The sequence below is a fragment of the Ambystoma mexicanum genome, chromosome 3q (assembly GCF_040938575.1).
Source record: "Ambystoma mexicanum isolate Mex_15411 chromosome 3q, UKY_AmexF1_1, whole genome shotgun sequence".
Lineage (NCBI taxonomy): Eukaryota > Metazoa > Chordata > Amphibia > Caudata > Ambystomatidae > Ambystoma > Ambystoma mexicanum.
In genome coordinates this window covers 551,320,838-551,338,397 of record NC_090926.1, presented here as the reverse complement: position 1 = coordinate 551,338,397, position 17,560 = coordinate 551,320,838, and the positions used below count along the sequence as shown (strand labels likewise).

Genomic DNA, 17,560 nt, shown 5'->3' with positions numbered 1-17,560 from the left:
GACTCCAGGGTGTGTTTATGCACCTGGTTAGGGAAACTAGCCTCCAGTGAGCCTTATCAATTGAAATATAAAATAGTTTTTTTTTACCATTCTTTGTAAGCTTGGATTGTCTGCAACCCCAAGTAGTCTTTCTATTCTGCAGCTCAATCTGATCCCTCTGAGACCATTATCAGGCATTAATATTGATAGCAGGTGTTAAGTGGTACGTTTCAGCATTAACTTGTAATGAAAAGTATTTATATTCAACCCTTCTTGTGACTCTTTCCTAATGGCACATGGACCTACCATTGCCACTGTTGATGGTAGTGCAAAGCTAGTTGCTCTTATGGGAGTCCACATGACTCAATGGGGACTTTGACAGATTTGCAACAAACAGTAATTTTGACACAGTAAATATGTTGATCATTGGATTTCAAGTGGGCAAATCCGCTGCTTAGTTACTGCTTAAAAGGATCATTAACAGAATTTCTACAATTTTTTTACCACACCTCCAAAATCGTAATGGGGCCAGTTACAATTCATTGCCTAGTATTATGTCATTAAGAACCTTTAGTAACCCCTTATGCTGTTGTAATACTGCTATGCTCCTGGTTTTTTCTCACTTCCTAGGCCTGGCCATTGCCACATAGCACAACTATTTTACCTCCACAATCTCTACTCAATGTGGTGCTCAGACATCCAGGTAGCAATACTAGGTACTACTAGGTAGAATTGACACCCTGAATACTAAAATCTCAACAAGCTACCTTCAACAAAGACCCCATCGCTACCAGTATCAGCTGCACCCCTCCCGCCTTCGCCCGCTCCACATCTGTTTTCCTTCAGAGACCTCTCTGAAAGTGAAGTCGTAAAGCTGATTAAAAGCCTAAAACCATCCAAATGCAAAGGCGATATATGTCCTGCCTCAATCATCAAAGATCGTGCTGACGTGTTAGCTCCCTTCATCACAGCCATTATAAACGCATCCTTCTCTGAAAACACTGTTCCAGCCAGCCTCAAAGAAGCTTGGATTGCACCACTTCTAAAAAAAAAAAACCTCTCTAGACTCAGACATTCCATCCAACTATAGGCCAATCACCACCTACTAAAAAATCCTAGACTGCGCAGCCTACCTGCAAGTTCAGCAGTACCTTGAGGACAACAAACTCCATGGGATGCGTCAATCCGGGGCACAGGACTGAATCCGCCCTTCCTGACTTAAAGAATCAGCTAGATGAGATTAGGGATGAAGGTAACTCTGCCCTGCTCCTGCTCTTGCTCCTAGACTTATCTGCAGCCTTCGGCTTGGTTAACCACCAAATCCTCTGCCACCACCTCACCACTCACGCTAATTTCTCCTCACCGGCCACGGCCTGGATTGCCTCCTTCCTGGAAGGGAGGGTTAGGAGGGTCTTCTGAAAAACTGCAAATGCCTCACCCTCTCCCATGACCTGTGGCATACCCCAAGGGTCTTGTATTTCCCCAACCCTTTACAACATCTGGCCACACTTCAACCTCCTTACACCAACTATGCTTACTCTACTCCAATTCTATGTCTAGACAAGTAAGCGTCATTGCCCCCGCAGAAGCTTACGCCACTAAGACCCTCAACGCAGTCAGACCCTTCCTATCTAAAAATAACTGCCTTACGATTGCCCGTGCCATTATTGCCTCCAAAATCGATTACTGCAATGTCCTATTCACACGAACTTCCTCCAGAAATATCCAGAAACTACAAGTCATACAAAACAATGCCTTCAGAGCAGCCGTCCACATCTTGAAAAAAAGAACACATCTCTAAAGCCAGAAGAGAAGCACATTGGCTCCCCACAGAAGAGCGTTTCACCTTAAAAACACTCTCCATTACCCACAAGTGCTTCTCCAAGACAGTGCTCCATACCTCACCCAAAGAATCACCAATGCCCACTCCTTAAGACAAACAAGGACCCCCTACACTGATCGACTAGTCGTGCCCAAAATAAAGAGGTGCAAAGCCAGAGGTTCAAGCTTCCCCTACCTAGCGGCCTAAGTCTGGAACAACCCCGCCCCCACTCTTAGGGCCAGGAAATCCTACTGGATCTTTCGCAAAGCTCTCAAAACTCAGCTCTTCTCCTAACCCACATACTCCCCTACAAGCCGCGCCTGCATCTCATACACCATTCCTTATCACCACCTATAGCACTACTAACAGGTATGATAATGCCTCCCTGGCATGTAATTGTGCCACCTGCACCCTGTGACAAAAATATCACAACTGTATGCCAAATGTCTGCGGCTTCTCTTGTAAACTGCAACAGTGCCTCAATGCCTGCGGGCTGTATGTGTGCTTTACAAATGAAATACATAAATAAATAAACACACATTCAGCGTTATCTACCTGTTCATCAGTAGGTCTCTCCTTGTCATTCGAAACAGTGCTAATGTTTTCATTTGAAGTAGAAACTAAGTGGGAATGACTTGCCTGCAAGGTGTGAACATCCTTGTGAGCCAGTTCATTGAAGCCCATTTGCTGTGTACACCACACACTGTTTTTTTCAAGTGTTCTTTTTTAAACGTTGCTCACACTGCAGCATAGCCATCATTGCTTTTTGTCTTTTGTTACATTTTATTTGTTACTCTGGTTGTGCCCCTCTCATTGTCTGATTTCTAAAGTCTCTCAGAATACGTGTCACGACGTAGCACTAGTACTCCCCACAGTAGCACCCAGCGCTGCTCAAAAAAGGCTCTTCAATCCTGTCATTCCCTTTAGTTGCTGGTGTTCCCTCTACAACATGAGGCAACACTTCACCACAAACAGTCCTCTGATGGGCCTCCTGCCTAGTGGGACCACGCTAATGAGTGGCCCTAGGGGGGAGAGCCAATAGTTTCTTTTCTATCCTCTTTCTTTCTTCTCCACTTGCCCTTTTCAACCGCTTTCCAACTTTTTTTTTTGAATTCCGTCTCCCCTGCCCAAGCCTAAAAAGTATTCTGTTTTTTTTGTCTTTTCTTTTTTCCAACATCCCCATAGTGGGCTGCATGGATCCGCCCAGCTAGGTTTAAGGCACAACACTTTGTGCAAAGAAAAATAATTGCTGTGAACATTTATTAAAAATCCATATTTAAGATAGAAAGTTGAGAAAGTAGAGGACTCTGCAATATGCAATATAAACATTCGCTTTTAAATGTGTAACAATGTGTTTTTGTCTTGGGTGTAGCTACGCCTGCTATGCAAACTGGTCATGGCCTGCCCAAGACCCTTCTAACTAAACCAACACAGTGCATTGATATGGCCATTCACACACCACACCCTTGCATGAGTAATACCCTACAGTCAAATCAGTACTATTCTCTTCTACAATATGCATGAGGTACTGTACTGTTAGAACTTTTAATTTTCTGGCTTGATTGCATGCTAACCTGCATATGACCAACTGCATATTTTAATGTGGTATACATTTAGTACTCTCATTAGGTATGAAATGCCAGACTATGACCTACCACACACTCAGAGTCTTGCACATTCGCAGACAGCCCACAGTGCCATGGGGCCAACCCAATGGCAGCTGTGCCCTCTAAAATATCAACTAATATAACATTACATGAAGATTCAGAGACAAGGAACAAAGATATATCCAAAATCTGCAGCAAGAAAGACATCATTCATTTTACTTGTATCAATATACATTTTAGTGGTGTATAGACATTCTGAAAAATATGTTAACTTGGATTGCTTTTTTTTACAGATGTTGCCAAGAATACCTAGGCCTCCAGTGCCAAATGACAGAAATGCAGCTGCATCGCGGATGGTTGTACAATCTCCACGGTAGAAACCTGGTTCTATTTTTGATCAATACTAACACACCACGTGTCTTTCAGCAAAACTATTTCAATTTCTATACATTAAGGAATGTCTCCATACCATCATTCCAAAGCAAGAAATTATGAACAAGCAATATTATATGTGTAAGAGCACCATATCTAGACCAATCTGGATATGAAGAAGATATTTGTATTAATTGTGTTAAATTCCTTATAAGAATTAGTAAATGAGAAGACTATTCAGAAAGATGACTTATGTATTACCTAAATATTGTATATTTTCTGTCATATTCTTTTTGTGCTCCACTTGCAATAGGGATGTGTTTGAAATCTAGATCTGCTCAACAGGTCTTATAGAAAAGGATAAAACTGAATCACTATACACCAGAGGTCTGTTGGTAATACAAAGAACTTTGATAAAACACTTTCTCCATCAAATGACTCTCATGTATGGGGCTGATGAGCTGCACTTCCTAAATGCATACTTGGCAGCTAATATCAGTAACTGTTTAAGTGCTAGGTATGTGCATTTCCATGCCCTTAGCATGACTAACTAACCTTGTGCGCTAATTAAGCGGCCCACTGTGGAAGGATATATTGGACCAGAGAAGAGTGTGAGTGGGTCCAGGACTGGAACTTGTAGTAAGGGAACAAGGACCCCTCCAAACCCAGATCCGTGGGCCTACCAGCGAAAACGCCAGTGTCAGCCATGTCCCAGAGGAGGAGAGTGAGAGTTGGGGGACCATAGTTCCTGAAGCACCCTTTTGTGCCTTGAATGTTAATGTGGGTATCACCCTGTGTCACATGATGACTCCCAGTACTGTTTCTGGAGAGAGTATGGTAAGAGTTTGTGGAGAGATTGGAAGGTTGTAGTAGGAGCAGTGGTGAGTGCAGAGTGAAGCAGGAGAGGGGGAAGTAGTTGGAAGAGGTAGTCGAAGAGAGTGTGGTTAGAATAAAACACAGCCGATTAGTTAGGCAAGAATGGCTGGGAGATTGGATAGAAGAGGGATGCAGAGAGAAGAGGGGTGCAGACAGTGGAGAAGAAGGTGATAAGAAAGATAAGTAGAGAGTGTGGACGTCAGAGGGACAGAAGGAGCAAGAGAAAGGTGAGGAAGAAGACTAAAGGGGGTGAGAGAAGCAGAGGAGGGAGATAGGCAAGTGTGAGTATAGTAGAGGGTTTTATACTGGCACAAGAACATAATAATTTCTAGTTGTAACACCAGGGGAGTGCTAGGTTAGAGACCCCTTAGAAGAAACATGGAGGAAGCCAGATAGAAAAGTATTTGGCCTTTAGGCCCTCACCTGTAGCTAGCTTTTAGGAAGTTAGGGTTACTGTAAAACATAGGATAAGGGAAGCCTGGGTTAGGGAGGTAGTAATCCATTGGAGGTCGAGATAGGGGCACCATTTTACCAATTTTTGAAATGCAAACCCCTGAACCATCTTTCAGGAATCTGGGCGTTACTGAGGCAAGGACTGAGAAATGTACTAGAATCTGAGCTGGGAACTTAACATTATGCTCTGTTATATTTATAGAGCCTGTTACAGCCCAAATGAAATGATATTTTATTTATATCGCGCTCGTACACAAGTGTTTCAGAGCGCGACCAGGCAAAAAGGAACAAGGGAGAACAAAAAAAGAGAACATCGGTCTTACTAGGCCTAGTGGCATTTAAGAAAGCGCAAGTGCATAGAAAAGGGAAAAGGGGGAAAGTGAATGGAAGGGGGGAGTTGAAAGTGCAGAGCAGAAGAGAGAACAGAATAATATTAAATAAAATATATAAATAAGGGCGATAAATAATGGTAGTGCAGCCAGCAAGTGGCAGGTGAAATTTAGTCAGATAAGGTATATCTGATAAGTGCAGAAGAAAAGTGGCAGGGGCACTGTTTGGGTACAGATACAGAACCCTAGTGCAGGGGGTGGCCTGGAGACAGTGCAGGAGGTTGGCAGGGTGAGCAGGTACCTGGGCCCAAATGACAGATGGTGACCAAGTTCACAATGCCAAGAGAAGAAACAGATCAACAGGGGAGAAGAGGGGCAAAGGCATAGGCAAAGACAAAGGTCTTGAGGTTCTTCCAGAACCAGAGATGTTTTTCCTCAAGTTTCAAGGTGGCCAGGAGGCTGTTCCAAAGGGAAGCACCGGCCGAAGATATAGATCTACCCCCAGTTTGTTTCTTTTCAAAACGACTAACCCTGAGGGAGTTAGAAGTAGAGGAGCGAAGGGCTCGAGAGGAGAGGTATTTACGGAGGGGTATGAAGGTATTTTGGACCCAGGCCCCAGAAAGCATTGAATTTAAGATCTTGTGCTCCTCTCATAGTTTAAACACCCAAAATATATCCCAACTTAATGAGCACTTACTTTAAATTGCATTTTCTTTGTACTTATTTTTAATTATTTACAGAATTCTATGAAAATGCATACACACATTGCAAAGTTTAAGTGTAACTGGAAAAGTTATTATATCCCAAAATGTTGTCCTCTACGTGACAGAAAATAAAAATATTAGTTGATACATCAGATTCTCCAGTTATGGGTTATACATCAAATTACATTAATTAAGATCAATATTATAAATTGACAAGGTGATCTGAAGCTCTTTTATCTATATTTCATTAAGCCACCTAAATTATATTATTTGAAGAGTTTTGATAACCCCATTTTATTTTGTCCAAACTTTTAAACAATCAGACATATTTGTCCAACCCAACAGCAATCCCATACAGTCAGTATTGAAGATTGAATGGTTTCACCGAGGCTCAGTGCAAGCTTGTACCGTTCCAAACCTTTTCTTATTGGAATAGGTCAAGGTTGTAAGAAGGCTTATGGGAGGAAACTAGAACATAAGTAGTATGTAGTGTAGTGGGCATCTGGACACATTCACTACTACGCTGGTTATAATGGTTGCACATGCTTATACTTTGTATCAAGATGAGGGATGCTGGATGAGATCAACTACTGTTATTGTACCGTAAGTCACCCAAAAGTTGCATATTCCGTAGATTAGGTTGATGTGCACATATGCAATTGTCACTCCATTATCTCATGTCTCATAATCATTTTTGTATTTATTTTATTTACTGTGCATTTGTTTGGCGCTTAAACAGTAAGTAAATGCTTTTTCAAAGCACCCACAGGGCAACAGGGAGGGAACATGGGATTGAAAACAATAATACTGTGGTGGAAATATGGACAAAACTACTATGCCTTGTGAGTATTCAGAATGTGCAAGGGCAGCAGGGAAGAGGGGAATGGGAGTGGGTGCTAGGGTGTCCATGCTCGTGGGTAAGCAGCAGATGAAGTGCATGGTATGATAAGTGCTATATAGCCTGGAGCTGCCTTTGGTAGAAAAGTGTGAGTCTCCAGGACAGAGGCCGGAGGGTGCTGAGGCAAGTGCTGAAAGGTGGACAGAAGCTGGAACGATTGAGGGTGGAATGCCAGGTCCGGGGTTACATAAGGGCGCTGATCACAGCAACTGTGAGATTAGCAGAGGAGGGAAGAAGGGAAGGAGGAGGTAAAGAGGAAAGTCTTGAGGAGCTTCAGGAGTTTGAGGAAGTCCTGATCAAGACGCAGAGGAGGGGGGAGGCTGTTCCATAGGAGGGAGCCAGCCGTGGAGAGAGATCAGCCTCCTTCCATCTGTTTAGCTAAACTCTTTACACACAACGAGTTGGTGCCAGAGGAACATAGAGGTCTAGAGGGAGAGTATTTAGTAAGAGAGAGTTGCAGATAGCGTTGTCCCCGGCCCCAGACAGCCTCATTGATGATGCAGTGGGATTTGAATTTAATCTGTGCAGCAACCAGGAGCTAGTGAAGACATTTTAGGGCAGGAGAGATGTGGTCTCTGGGCTTAAGGCCAAGGATAAGTCTTGCTGCCCTATTCTGGATTAGCTGGAAGGGTTTCAGAGTGGAAGAAGGTAGAGGAGGAGACTATTGCAATAGTCAAGCTTATAGAGAACAAGTGCTTGGGTAACACTGAGCTTCTGGGGGAAAGCGAAATAAGGGGGAATTCCTTTGAGAAGGAAGAGTTGAAAGTGGGACTTCTTGGCAGTGTCCTGAGTGTGAGGGAGGAAGGAGAGAGAGAAGTCGAAGATTACTCCAATTTTTCTGGCTTCAGATGAAGGATCAGGGGGAGAGCTCATAGAGGAGGGCGAGAGTGAGGGGAAGAAGGAGGGAGCAGGGGTCCAATGAGAAGGATCTCAGTTTTGCTAGCATTGAGACAGAGGTTGTTGGAAGTGTACCAGGACTGGATGGCAGAAAGGCAAGAGGGTTGGGAGGAAGCTTGAAAAAGAGTTCTGTGTCATCTGCATAACACTGGAAGTTGGCGGAGAAGGAGGCGATGAGGAGTGCCAGCTGAGCAAGGTAAGTGTTAAAGAGCCAAGGGGAGAGGTTAGAGCCTTGGGGGACACTACAGGTGAAGAAGGAGGTAGGTGAGGAGAAAGTGCCCAGGATGACTTGGGAAGAGAGGTGAGTTAGGAAGGAGTTCAGCCAGTCTAGTGCCACTTTCAGGTTCCTAGTGATTGCATTGAATGCAAAAGCATTGGAAAAAAATGCATCGAATAAATGCATTTAATTTTTATTTTTTTTAATGGGGGTCCCCCACCAATCCACGTCCTTTTACCCCTTAAAACCCATTATAGTAAAAAAAAACCTTAACCTACAAAAAAATCCATACTATGTATTTGATGCAATGCCTGGATACCCCCCTTTCGAGATACCAAGGGTATCATGGAGCCTTTTCATGAGGATGGAATGGCTGACTGTGTCAAAGGTAGAGGAAAGATCGAGTAGGATGTGGACAGCTTGGAGTTGGAGTCCAGAGATGCAAGAAATTCTTCTTAGATGTTCAGAAGAGCAGTTTTCGTGCCTCTGGAAGCTCGAAATTCAGTTTGATGGTCCTGGAGACCACCAACAAGTTCAGTGTGTCAGGTGAGTTGAGGGAAGTCTAGCTTCTCCAGCTGTTTCCCAAGGAAGGGGGTGATAGAAAGAGGGCGGTAGTTGGCTGGACAGGTAGGGTCTGCTGAAGTTTTTTTTAGGAGGGGGCGCACAAGGGAGTGCTTGAGGGAAGTGGAGAAAGATCCGGTGGCAAAAGAGTGGTTGCAGAAATCAGCGAGGGCAGCGGCAAGAGAGACAATGTTATCCTTGATGGTTCTGGAGGAACAAGCGGAAACCTGTTTGGAAGAGACCTTCATGTAGCAGACAACTCAGGTGACTTCTTCAGGTGTGACAGGGAAGAAGGAGGAGAGGGAGGAAGAAGGTGGGTGAGGGGCCAAGCGAAGCAAGGCAGTGGGGGTGGGTTGAGTGAGTAACAAGGTTTTTCAGGATATCCTGAGTTTTTGTGGCAGAGTGTGTGGCCAATGCGTTGCAGAGTGCCTGAGAAGGCTGAGGGGAGGAGGAGACTGCCGACTGGTTGGATAGTTCCCTGCAGATTTTTTAAAGTTCAGCCGTGTTGTTGGAAGCACCAGATACCAGTGCCTGAATGCCGGCCCTTTTTTTGGTACAGATGAAGAGTCTGTATTAACTTTGGAGAAAGCAGCAGGCCAGTTTGTCAGATGGTGAGCTTGAGGTTTGCCACTTCCGTTCTGCCCCTCTGCACTTTCGTTTCAGGGCTGCAAGTTTGGAGTTGCACCAGGCATTACGCTTGAAGTCAGGTCTCAGGCTGATGCTCATAACTGAGGCAAGAATGTCAAGGGTATTGGTGATGGCCAAATGGAGGATGCTAAGAGCAGAGTCGGTAGTAGAGTCTGAGGTGGGAGGTTAGGGGGGGATGTGAAGGCAGCAGCTGACACTCGTTTCATCAGGTGGATGTTTGTGAACAAGGTTGGCAGGGCTTTTGGGGATGCGGTTAAATGGCTGGAGGGACCCAGGTGGGAGGAGAGGAGAGAATGGTCTGACCAAGAGAGCGGGGGGACGGGGGGGGGAGAGGTCAGAGTGGATGAGGGTGTCCAGAGTGTTTCCAGCTGTGTGGCTGGGACCACAAGGGTCAATGGAGAGGGATAGAGAGGTGCAGAGCTCAATGAAGAGAGTGGTTGCTGTGACAGGGGAGTCCAATTGGATGTTGAAATCCATCAAGAGGAGGAAATTGGAGTTGGTTGAAAGTAGGGAAAAACAGAAATCAGCCCATTCAGAGAGGAACAGGGTGGTAGCGCTTGGAGGCCGGTAGATGGTAGCAATACTAATTGATGGTATAAAAGGATCTTTTAATTGTATTTATTTATACGATTTTCAATAACAAATATGCGTTCAGTGGCAGTTGTTTGGCAGTGTTCAGCCTCGGTATACCGTATTTCGCTGGCACTCGAGAAATATGAGGTACGAGGCAGAACACTGCTGCGTTAATGGTAACTAGAGAAAAAAATACACATTAATATCTCGCTCAATCACTATTGGTTGTAGATTAACATGGTATTTGAAACAGATCATTAGAAAGGACCAGATATATCTGAGAACCTTAACGCATATTTGAGAGAACAAAGACATTAAATAGGTGCACAACCTTACAAATTAGTTTTAGAGCCTTGGAAAAAACCTTTTGGTCGAAACACATGTTGGCTCGGCTCAGACTTACAGACCAAAATTATAGTAATAAAGATGCCTTTATATCATCAATTATTATTGTCCGAAATTTGATAATGGAATTGCAATTGCACATGCTAACAGCAACCTAATCTCCGGATTATAGAACATAAAAGGACTTTGGGAATGGGGAAGGAGAAATACAAAGCAGATGTGAGGTATTGACATATCCTATACCCATAGGCCTACAAGAAAAATGACCACATCTGAGAGCCCAGAAGAAAGGTACATTGGTTCCCGATATTTGAACACATTAAATTAAGTCCAAACTCTATCCATAGCCCACTGCTGTCTTACTAACATGGACCAAGATTACCTATCTCAAAGACTTGAGAAATCCAACTCAATAAGGCTGGCATGTACAGCCAATTCCCACTGCCTGGGTAGACATTAACATCCCCCTAACCTGGCTCATTTTTGATGAGGTTATTCTTCTGCCCCTTTCCCAGCCAAGGATGATGCAATGTCACAGGTGCCCGTTATAGGCTCCTGTTCCCCAGGGGTTTACGTTGTTTAGAGGTCTGGGAATCACTCCCCCAGTAGGCTTTTTTCTTCCCTTGTTCAATGTACCTCTGTCGTAGCCAGGAGTTTGAGCTATGGACCCCAAAGTGCTGTTGGCAAACCCCTTAGCTTGCAGAACCCCAGACTGAACAACATCTTTGAGCCATTGCTGTTATCCCTCTCTCATATGGTATCAGGCATAGGTCAGGAGCTAGACTATTAAACCTAAACGACCATAAGTGAAGTTGTTCCCTTTCAGGAGGCAGGAGTGAATATACTCTTTCTGTCTTTCCTGCTCACACTCTTTCCTCCCCCTTCTTTGTGATCACTCGTTCTTCCTCCTTAAGCCTTTTCTTTGCAGCGTTCTCTTTTTATCTCCTTTTTGGGGTTCCACTGCCATCCTTCTCTAGAGTGAATGTGGCGGTTCATTCATCCTCTCCTCTTCTCTTCTTCAAACCTCCTCCTGAGGATTCTCTCCCTCAGTTTATACTTTCCTTTTCCAACCTCCTGTTGTTTCCTTTCTCGTCTTTAACACTTTCTTTCTCCAACCACCTTCTGTTTCTTTCCTCTTTCTGTCGCTTCTTCTCTGCCAACAGATACATTGATTTTCTCTCCTCCTCATCTCTCACTTTCTTCCTTTCTCTAATGCTCTATCCACATTGGCATGCAAACTGTACTTCAACACAGTCTGAATCTCTCTTGCACCATTTATAGTGGGCTGCCCAAGTTTTAGGGCCTCTCTGCCCAGTGACTGGTGCTGCTTACCTGTCATTCCCAAAAATTATTTTCTTAAAGGGATGCTATGGATGCTGCTCTAAATGTAAGCATTGTGGGAATTGACCAGTTATGGTAATCTACCCAACAAAAACCTATGTCTTCACCTTGCCTTAATGATACCCCCACCCATTACATCACAGGTTACATCTCAAATGACATCACTTATGACATCACCAAACTGTGGAAATCCTTAGACAAAGTGCCTACTAGAGGCTGTGTTTCGGGTATGTCAGCCAACATATGCAAGGTTACATGTTGGTCTCTTTCGAACAGAACCATCCTTCCAAAAAGTTACTTATTACAAGAGAGACCATTTACTGAAGTTTAGTTGAGAATATAGCAACTGCATAATACATTATCAGACATCATAGCTACAGCATGATGCATGGACGTATATGGCAGTAGAATTATACTCCCAGGCTTGTCAGAACACTGAGTAAGGTTACACTTGGAGTCAAGGTCTGAATACAGAACTAGGTCTGTGCATGAATATACAGAGTACACTTAGAGAATTGGCGCACACAATTCTGTTGCACAGTCAGGTAACATCTGGTAATGAGGAAACAAATGTGTTGTCCAACGCATGAACCTAGGATTTGTGTCAGTCATCAATCAGGAAATGTGTGCAAATGATATAATCTGTTTATCTACATATTTTCACCATGAGCGCAAGCCAAAAAGGGCCCAAGTCTATTCCCCAAGACTAGCAAGGTTAAGTCCTGCATATACAGCACGCGTCGTACATCATTGTCATATTTTCAGTGAACTACCTGCAGGCCAAGGCATCTGCTCACTGTTAGTAAACAAGAACGTCATAGGCATTGTTTGATCCGCATTTATTTTGTGACCTCTTTGCATAGTGTTCTTAAAGTATCACAATGTATATACGATGCAACTGTGATGTCATACGCAATGTCATCTGTGAAATAATGTGTAGGTATGAGCAGTGCATGATGGCGATGAAAGTGTTGGTTGTGTAGGTTACCATATCTGGCGAACCTCTATGGTTTTTAGATTTTGTGCTGCAACCATATTATCTCTTCAATGAAAATGTCACTGAACGTGCATGGTTTACAAAGCATAAGCTTAACCATAATGTCTCTTCCACTACCGTTTTTTCTCTGAATTGTAAAGGATTTTATAGCTGATGGTATTTCATAATGTTACAGCACAGAATGTCAGTTTAACTGTAAATGTTCCTTCAACAACGTTTCTTCACAAAATGTCCAAGGTTTTTATAACTGAAGTTCTTTCATAATGTTCTTGCACTGTACATAACTTATTAAAAAGCTCTCTTTTTACATATGTAACTTATCAATAATGTCCCTTTAACCACATTATTTTTTACGTTACAAATTACTGCTGTTGGTATGAGCAGTGCATGTTCATAGTGTGAATTATGGTTGCATTGCCTGGCCTTGCTTCAGGCACTGCTAAGTCACCAAGTTAGCCACAGAGCCCGACCTGCAGCCATGGCCTGAGGCCACATTTACCAAGGCAAAGGCTTCCATGATGCCCCAAACCCTACCAAGCCACCCAGAACAGCCACGGTGCCTGGTTCCCAATGGCCATATGCAGAATTGTCACAGTGGGCCTGAAGCCAATGTAGTTGGGCCCACCGCAGTGACATTAACTTCTGTAAATGCCCACACAGCACTGCTGAGTGGGCACTTACAGCTTTTTAGTGGGCCTTGCCCGCTCAGGCCATACCCTGTCTGCACATCTGACCAAAAGCCACATTGGCCTGGCCAGGCCACCTGAAGGGGTCATTCGACAACTTCAAACCCATTTCGAGTTCATGGGTCACTGACCATGGCGTGTGGCCATGGCCAGTGACCACATTCACTCGGACAGTGGCTTTACCCATGAACCAGGTTATCCCAAGCAACCCAAAGTAGTCACTGGCCCTGCACTGAGATCCAGTGGTCACTTAACACCCATAGATGATCTGTGGGCCACCAGCCATGTCCTGAGGCCACATTGCCGGGGCCAAGCATTATGCTCCTCCAGAACCAGTGGACACTTTACACCTTTACCCCCATAGCAGCCCCGGGACATATGAATAGCCACATAATATGTATAAATACATATACACACATATATATATATATATATATATATATATATATATATATATATATATATATATATATATATATTTATATTTATATATACATATGTATTCAGTGAAAACACTTTAATTAAGGTGAATATGTTCAATACAACAGAACACTTGAAATTCAGTGAAGAAACTTTAGTTTAAATGACGTTAAAGTGCCAATGTAATGCCACAAGACCCCTGAAATTTGGCGGGAGCTGTAAGCTACGCCACCTTAACTATGAGGCCCACATTGCACATCCCCTGAGCACCATCATGACATCACAAATGACATCACTGATGATATCATATATGACATCATGAGTGACATCACTGGTACAGCAGATCATGATTTTTTTAACTGTATTTGAACATATTCCGGAACCAACAATAAAACACAATGCAACAAATACTAACCCTCCCTGCTCCTGGCTCCGCCCAGCATACATACACTTACCTCACACAATCTAATGGATCAGTGTAATCTCACAAAAACACACAATCCACCATACAAACAAACTGCTGCAAACAGGTATCTGAATCACTGAACTTTACCCTTCTGGACACAGTGACTCCAGTGTGCACAATCCAAGCACACCTAGAAAACCGACTTGAACAAGACGCCAGTTCCTCTTGATTCTACAAGCAGCAACAGAAAAGCATAACGTCTATCCTACTCCCTCTTCCCTCACTTTCCTACCCGAACCACTTTCTTACAGAACCATGTGAACACCTGGAGGCCATGCCAATGGTGACAGTGCGAGGTATAGGTTAACCTAACATAACACAACATGACATTGAGCGCAGATGCAATATACCCTTTCTTTTATGAAGGTCTTAAAACATAGGGGATAGTGGGGGACTGTGATGAAAAGTGAGGTGGATTTAGTGGGGAACTGTTGGAATAGAGTGAGGTGGTGTTAGTGGGGGACTGGGATGAAGAAGAGTGAGGTACAATTAGTCAGGGACTATGATAAAGCAGAGTGAGGTGGAGCTAGTGGGTGACTGTGATGAGGAAGAGTGAGATGAAGTTAATGGGGTACTGCAACGAGGAAGATTGAGGTGGATTTAGTGAGGTACTCAGGTGAGGAAGATTGAGATGGAGTTAGTGGGGTCCTGCGATGAGGAAGAGGGAGGTACAATCATGTAGATATCTTCCTGCCTGATGTCAGGCATGCATTGCGATCTTCACAGTTAAGACACTTGAAAAGCTTGTCCAATGACAACCAAGAATATAGCAAACAAGCATAGTCTTCCTCCAGTGTTTGTTGCACATTTTCTTTGGCCCTTTGTGTCTTTTGAACCATAACATGGTTGTGCACAATTTTCAATTTCTGGGCGTCCTGAGCCCCCGAAAAGGAATGTCAAATGCTGCATTAACCCGTCATATGGCTCAAAGGTTATTAACCGTAGAAATTGTGCATTTCCTATGGATGATAGGTTTCACCTTAACTACTGGCCACCCTCTAATATATATGTACATATAAAAATGTGGAACCATAATTACAGAGTTGTTGTCGCCAAATGTACATATATGGCTCTTTTTGTAGTGCACATTGATGCCCCATGAACAGCAGATCCGTCTGGGATTTACAGTTTGAAATTGATCAAAGTACCTAGCATTAACATGATCTAGATCAGTGTATTTCCCCTTTTTTGCCTCCCACCAAAAGAGGTCCGAGGTGGTTCTTGCCCGAGAAAACATTTTGAATAATGGGTTAAAATAGTGCATTTACAGTTTAAGTGAAACATGTGTTAAAAAGCCAGATAGTTTGCAATTGGTTCTGTAGGGTATGCAATAGATGCAAGTCACCAGAGCTGAACAGGAGCATATTTCCCAATGCATTATTATTATGCTTTTGTCCACAATATATGCTAGCAAAAAAGCATTCTCCCGCCGGTTGTGCCCATACATTTCCATGCCGGCTTCCCCATTATGTGCCAGTATTCCCATATAAGAACATACTCATGTTTGCGTGTGGTATAATGCCAGCAATGATGCTATAAGAAAACATGTCCACACTGGTTCTGCCACTAAATGCCAATATACCCACATAAGAACATGCTCCTGTTTGATTTGCCATTAAAAATGCCATATCACAGTGAGAAATAGCTAAACTGGCTGCAACAAAATACCAGTGTAGCAATACAATAACACATCATGCTTGCTTTATCGTAGATGCCCAGTAAAAAATGCCATGGAAAATAAATAGCTAGACTAACTGCACCAAAATGCCAGCTTAGCCACTTAATGAGCCATCATGTGTGTTTTATCATAGATGCTCAGGAAACAAACTCTATTCATATTAAGAAATAGCTAGACTGGCTGCACCAAAATGCCAATCTAGCCATGTAATAACACTTATCATATGTGCTTTATCATAAATGGGCAGTAAAAAAAAAAGCCTAATCCAAATAGCAAGACAGACTACCCCAATACGGGAGTCCAGCCACATAAAACATATCATGCTTGATTTATCAAAGATGCTCATCAAAATGTGCCATGCCAAAGTAACAGCTAGACTAACTGCACCAAAATTTCAGTCTAGCCACGTAATAACACCTATCATGCTTGCTTTCTCAAAGATGCCCATTATAATATGTCTTACCACACTAAGAAATGGCTAGGCTGGCTGCACCAAAAAGCCAGTCTTGCCACGTAATGAATCATATCATGCTTGCTTTATCAGATGCCCATGTTGCTCTTATCCCCCAAGCCTCTTCTCCCTCCCCCACTACAAATTCAGCAGCCTAGCACAGTACAAACACACAAACGCACACCATACACATTCATGCAACATGCACTCGCTGATCCACACAGCCTTCACTCGTTTACTTAGACACAATACACTTGCTCATTCATACTCAAGCCCAGCACCCAACCATGCCAACTTGCACCCAACCATGTATCATACACTTACTGAATAAGTCACACACCTGAATACAAAAAACATTCTTCTCACCTTCAGCCCAGGTCTGGACTCAGCTCCACATCACATGCCACCCCCCAGGGAACACATAAGCCCTCCAGCTCCTGTGTAACATGAGCAGGAACCAGGAAGCAAAAAGCACGACCTGGTTCTTGCACATGAGCGCAGGAGCTGGTGCTCTTCAGATGCACCCCTCTGAATGTATGGGGAGATGTGGGAATGCCCAATATCCGCATTCAGAGGTGCAGTTCCCTAGCCTGCATCCACAATGGGCTCTGCAAGGCTGGGGAAACAAAAGGCCCCCGGCTTTGCATGGGCCATTGGCCATGTACCCTGGTGAACAGAAATTGTGAAACGGAAACCACTTTCCCCTTTGGCAGTTTAAGGCAGCCTAGGAGCTCTCCCTCCACTGCAAAAAGCAGCTGAGGGAGCACTCTGTGTTAACAATAGACTGGCTTGTCTTCTCCATAATTGGCGTGTTTTCTGGCAGGTCGGCACTTCCTTGCAGATGAGCCACCACTGGCCTTATGCGCACAAAAAAAAATGCTTTTGTCGATGCAATTGCTGCTGTTGACATTCTCCTCTCTATGGAGAGTTTTATTATCACTTGCAGTTCCATCCCACTTGAACACTCTAATATGTCTGGAATCTACCCCTTATAAACAATACAAACATGAATTCCTTGTTACTTCTATCTGGTCACACAACAAGTAATGTCAAGCTAATTCATCACGGTAGCTTGTAACTTTAATCTATAAACCATTGCTCCCCCGTTTCTTAGATGTTTCCCATTAATGATGTCTCAGGGAATTGAATGGTGTTGTTTTTACAGAGTCACAATCTAAGGAAGATAATGTGGCCCTAATGTGTATCTGATTGTGGTCACTAAACTGCTATGCCTAAAACC

General features: G+C 43.5%; 1 protein-coding gene across 2 annotated transcripts in view; it reads left to right on the top strand.

Annotated features, from left to right (window-relative positions):
- Positions 1-17,560, top strand: part of LCP2 (lymphocyte cytosolic protein 2) — a 1,016,893-nt gene that overhangs the window by 604,337 nt on the left and 394,996 nt on the right. For both annotated transcript variants that reach the window (XM_069654319.1, XM_069654320.1), the window contains one exon: positions 3,702-3,781. In XM_069654319.1, the coding sequence (XP_069510420.1) occupies positions 3,702-3,781 (80 nt within the window). The remainder of the gene's footprint in view (positions 1-3,701; positions 3,782-17,560) is intronic.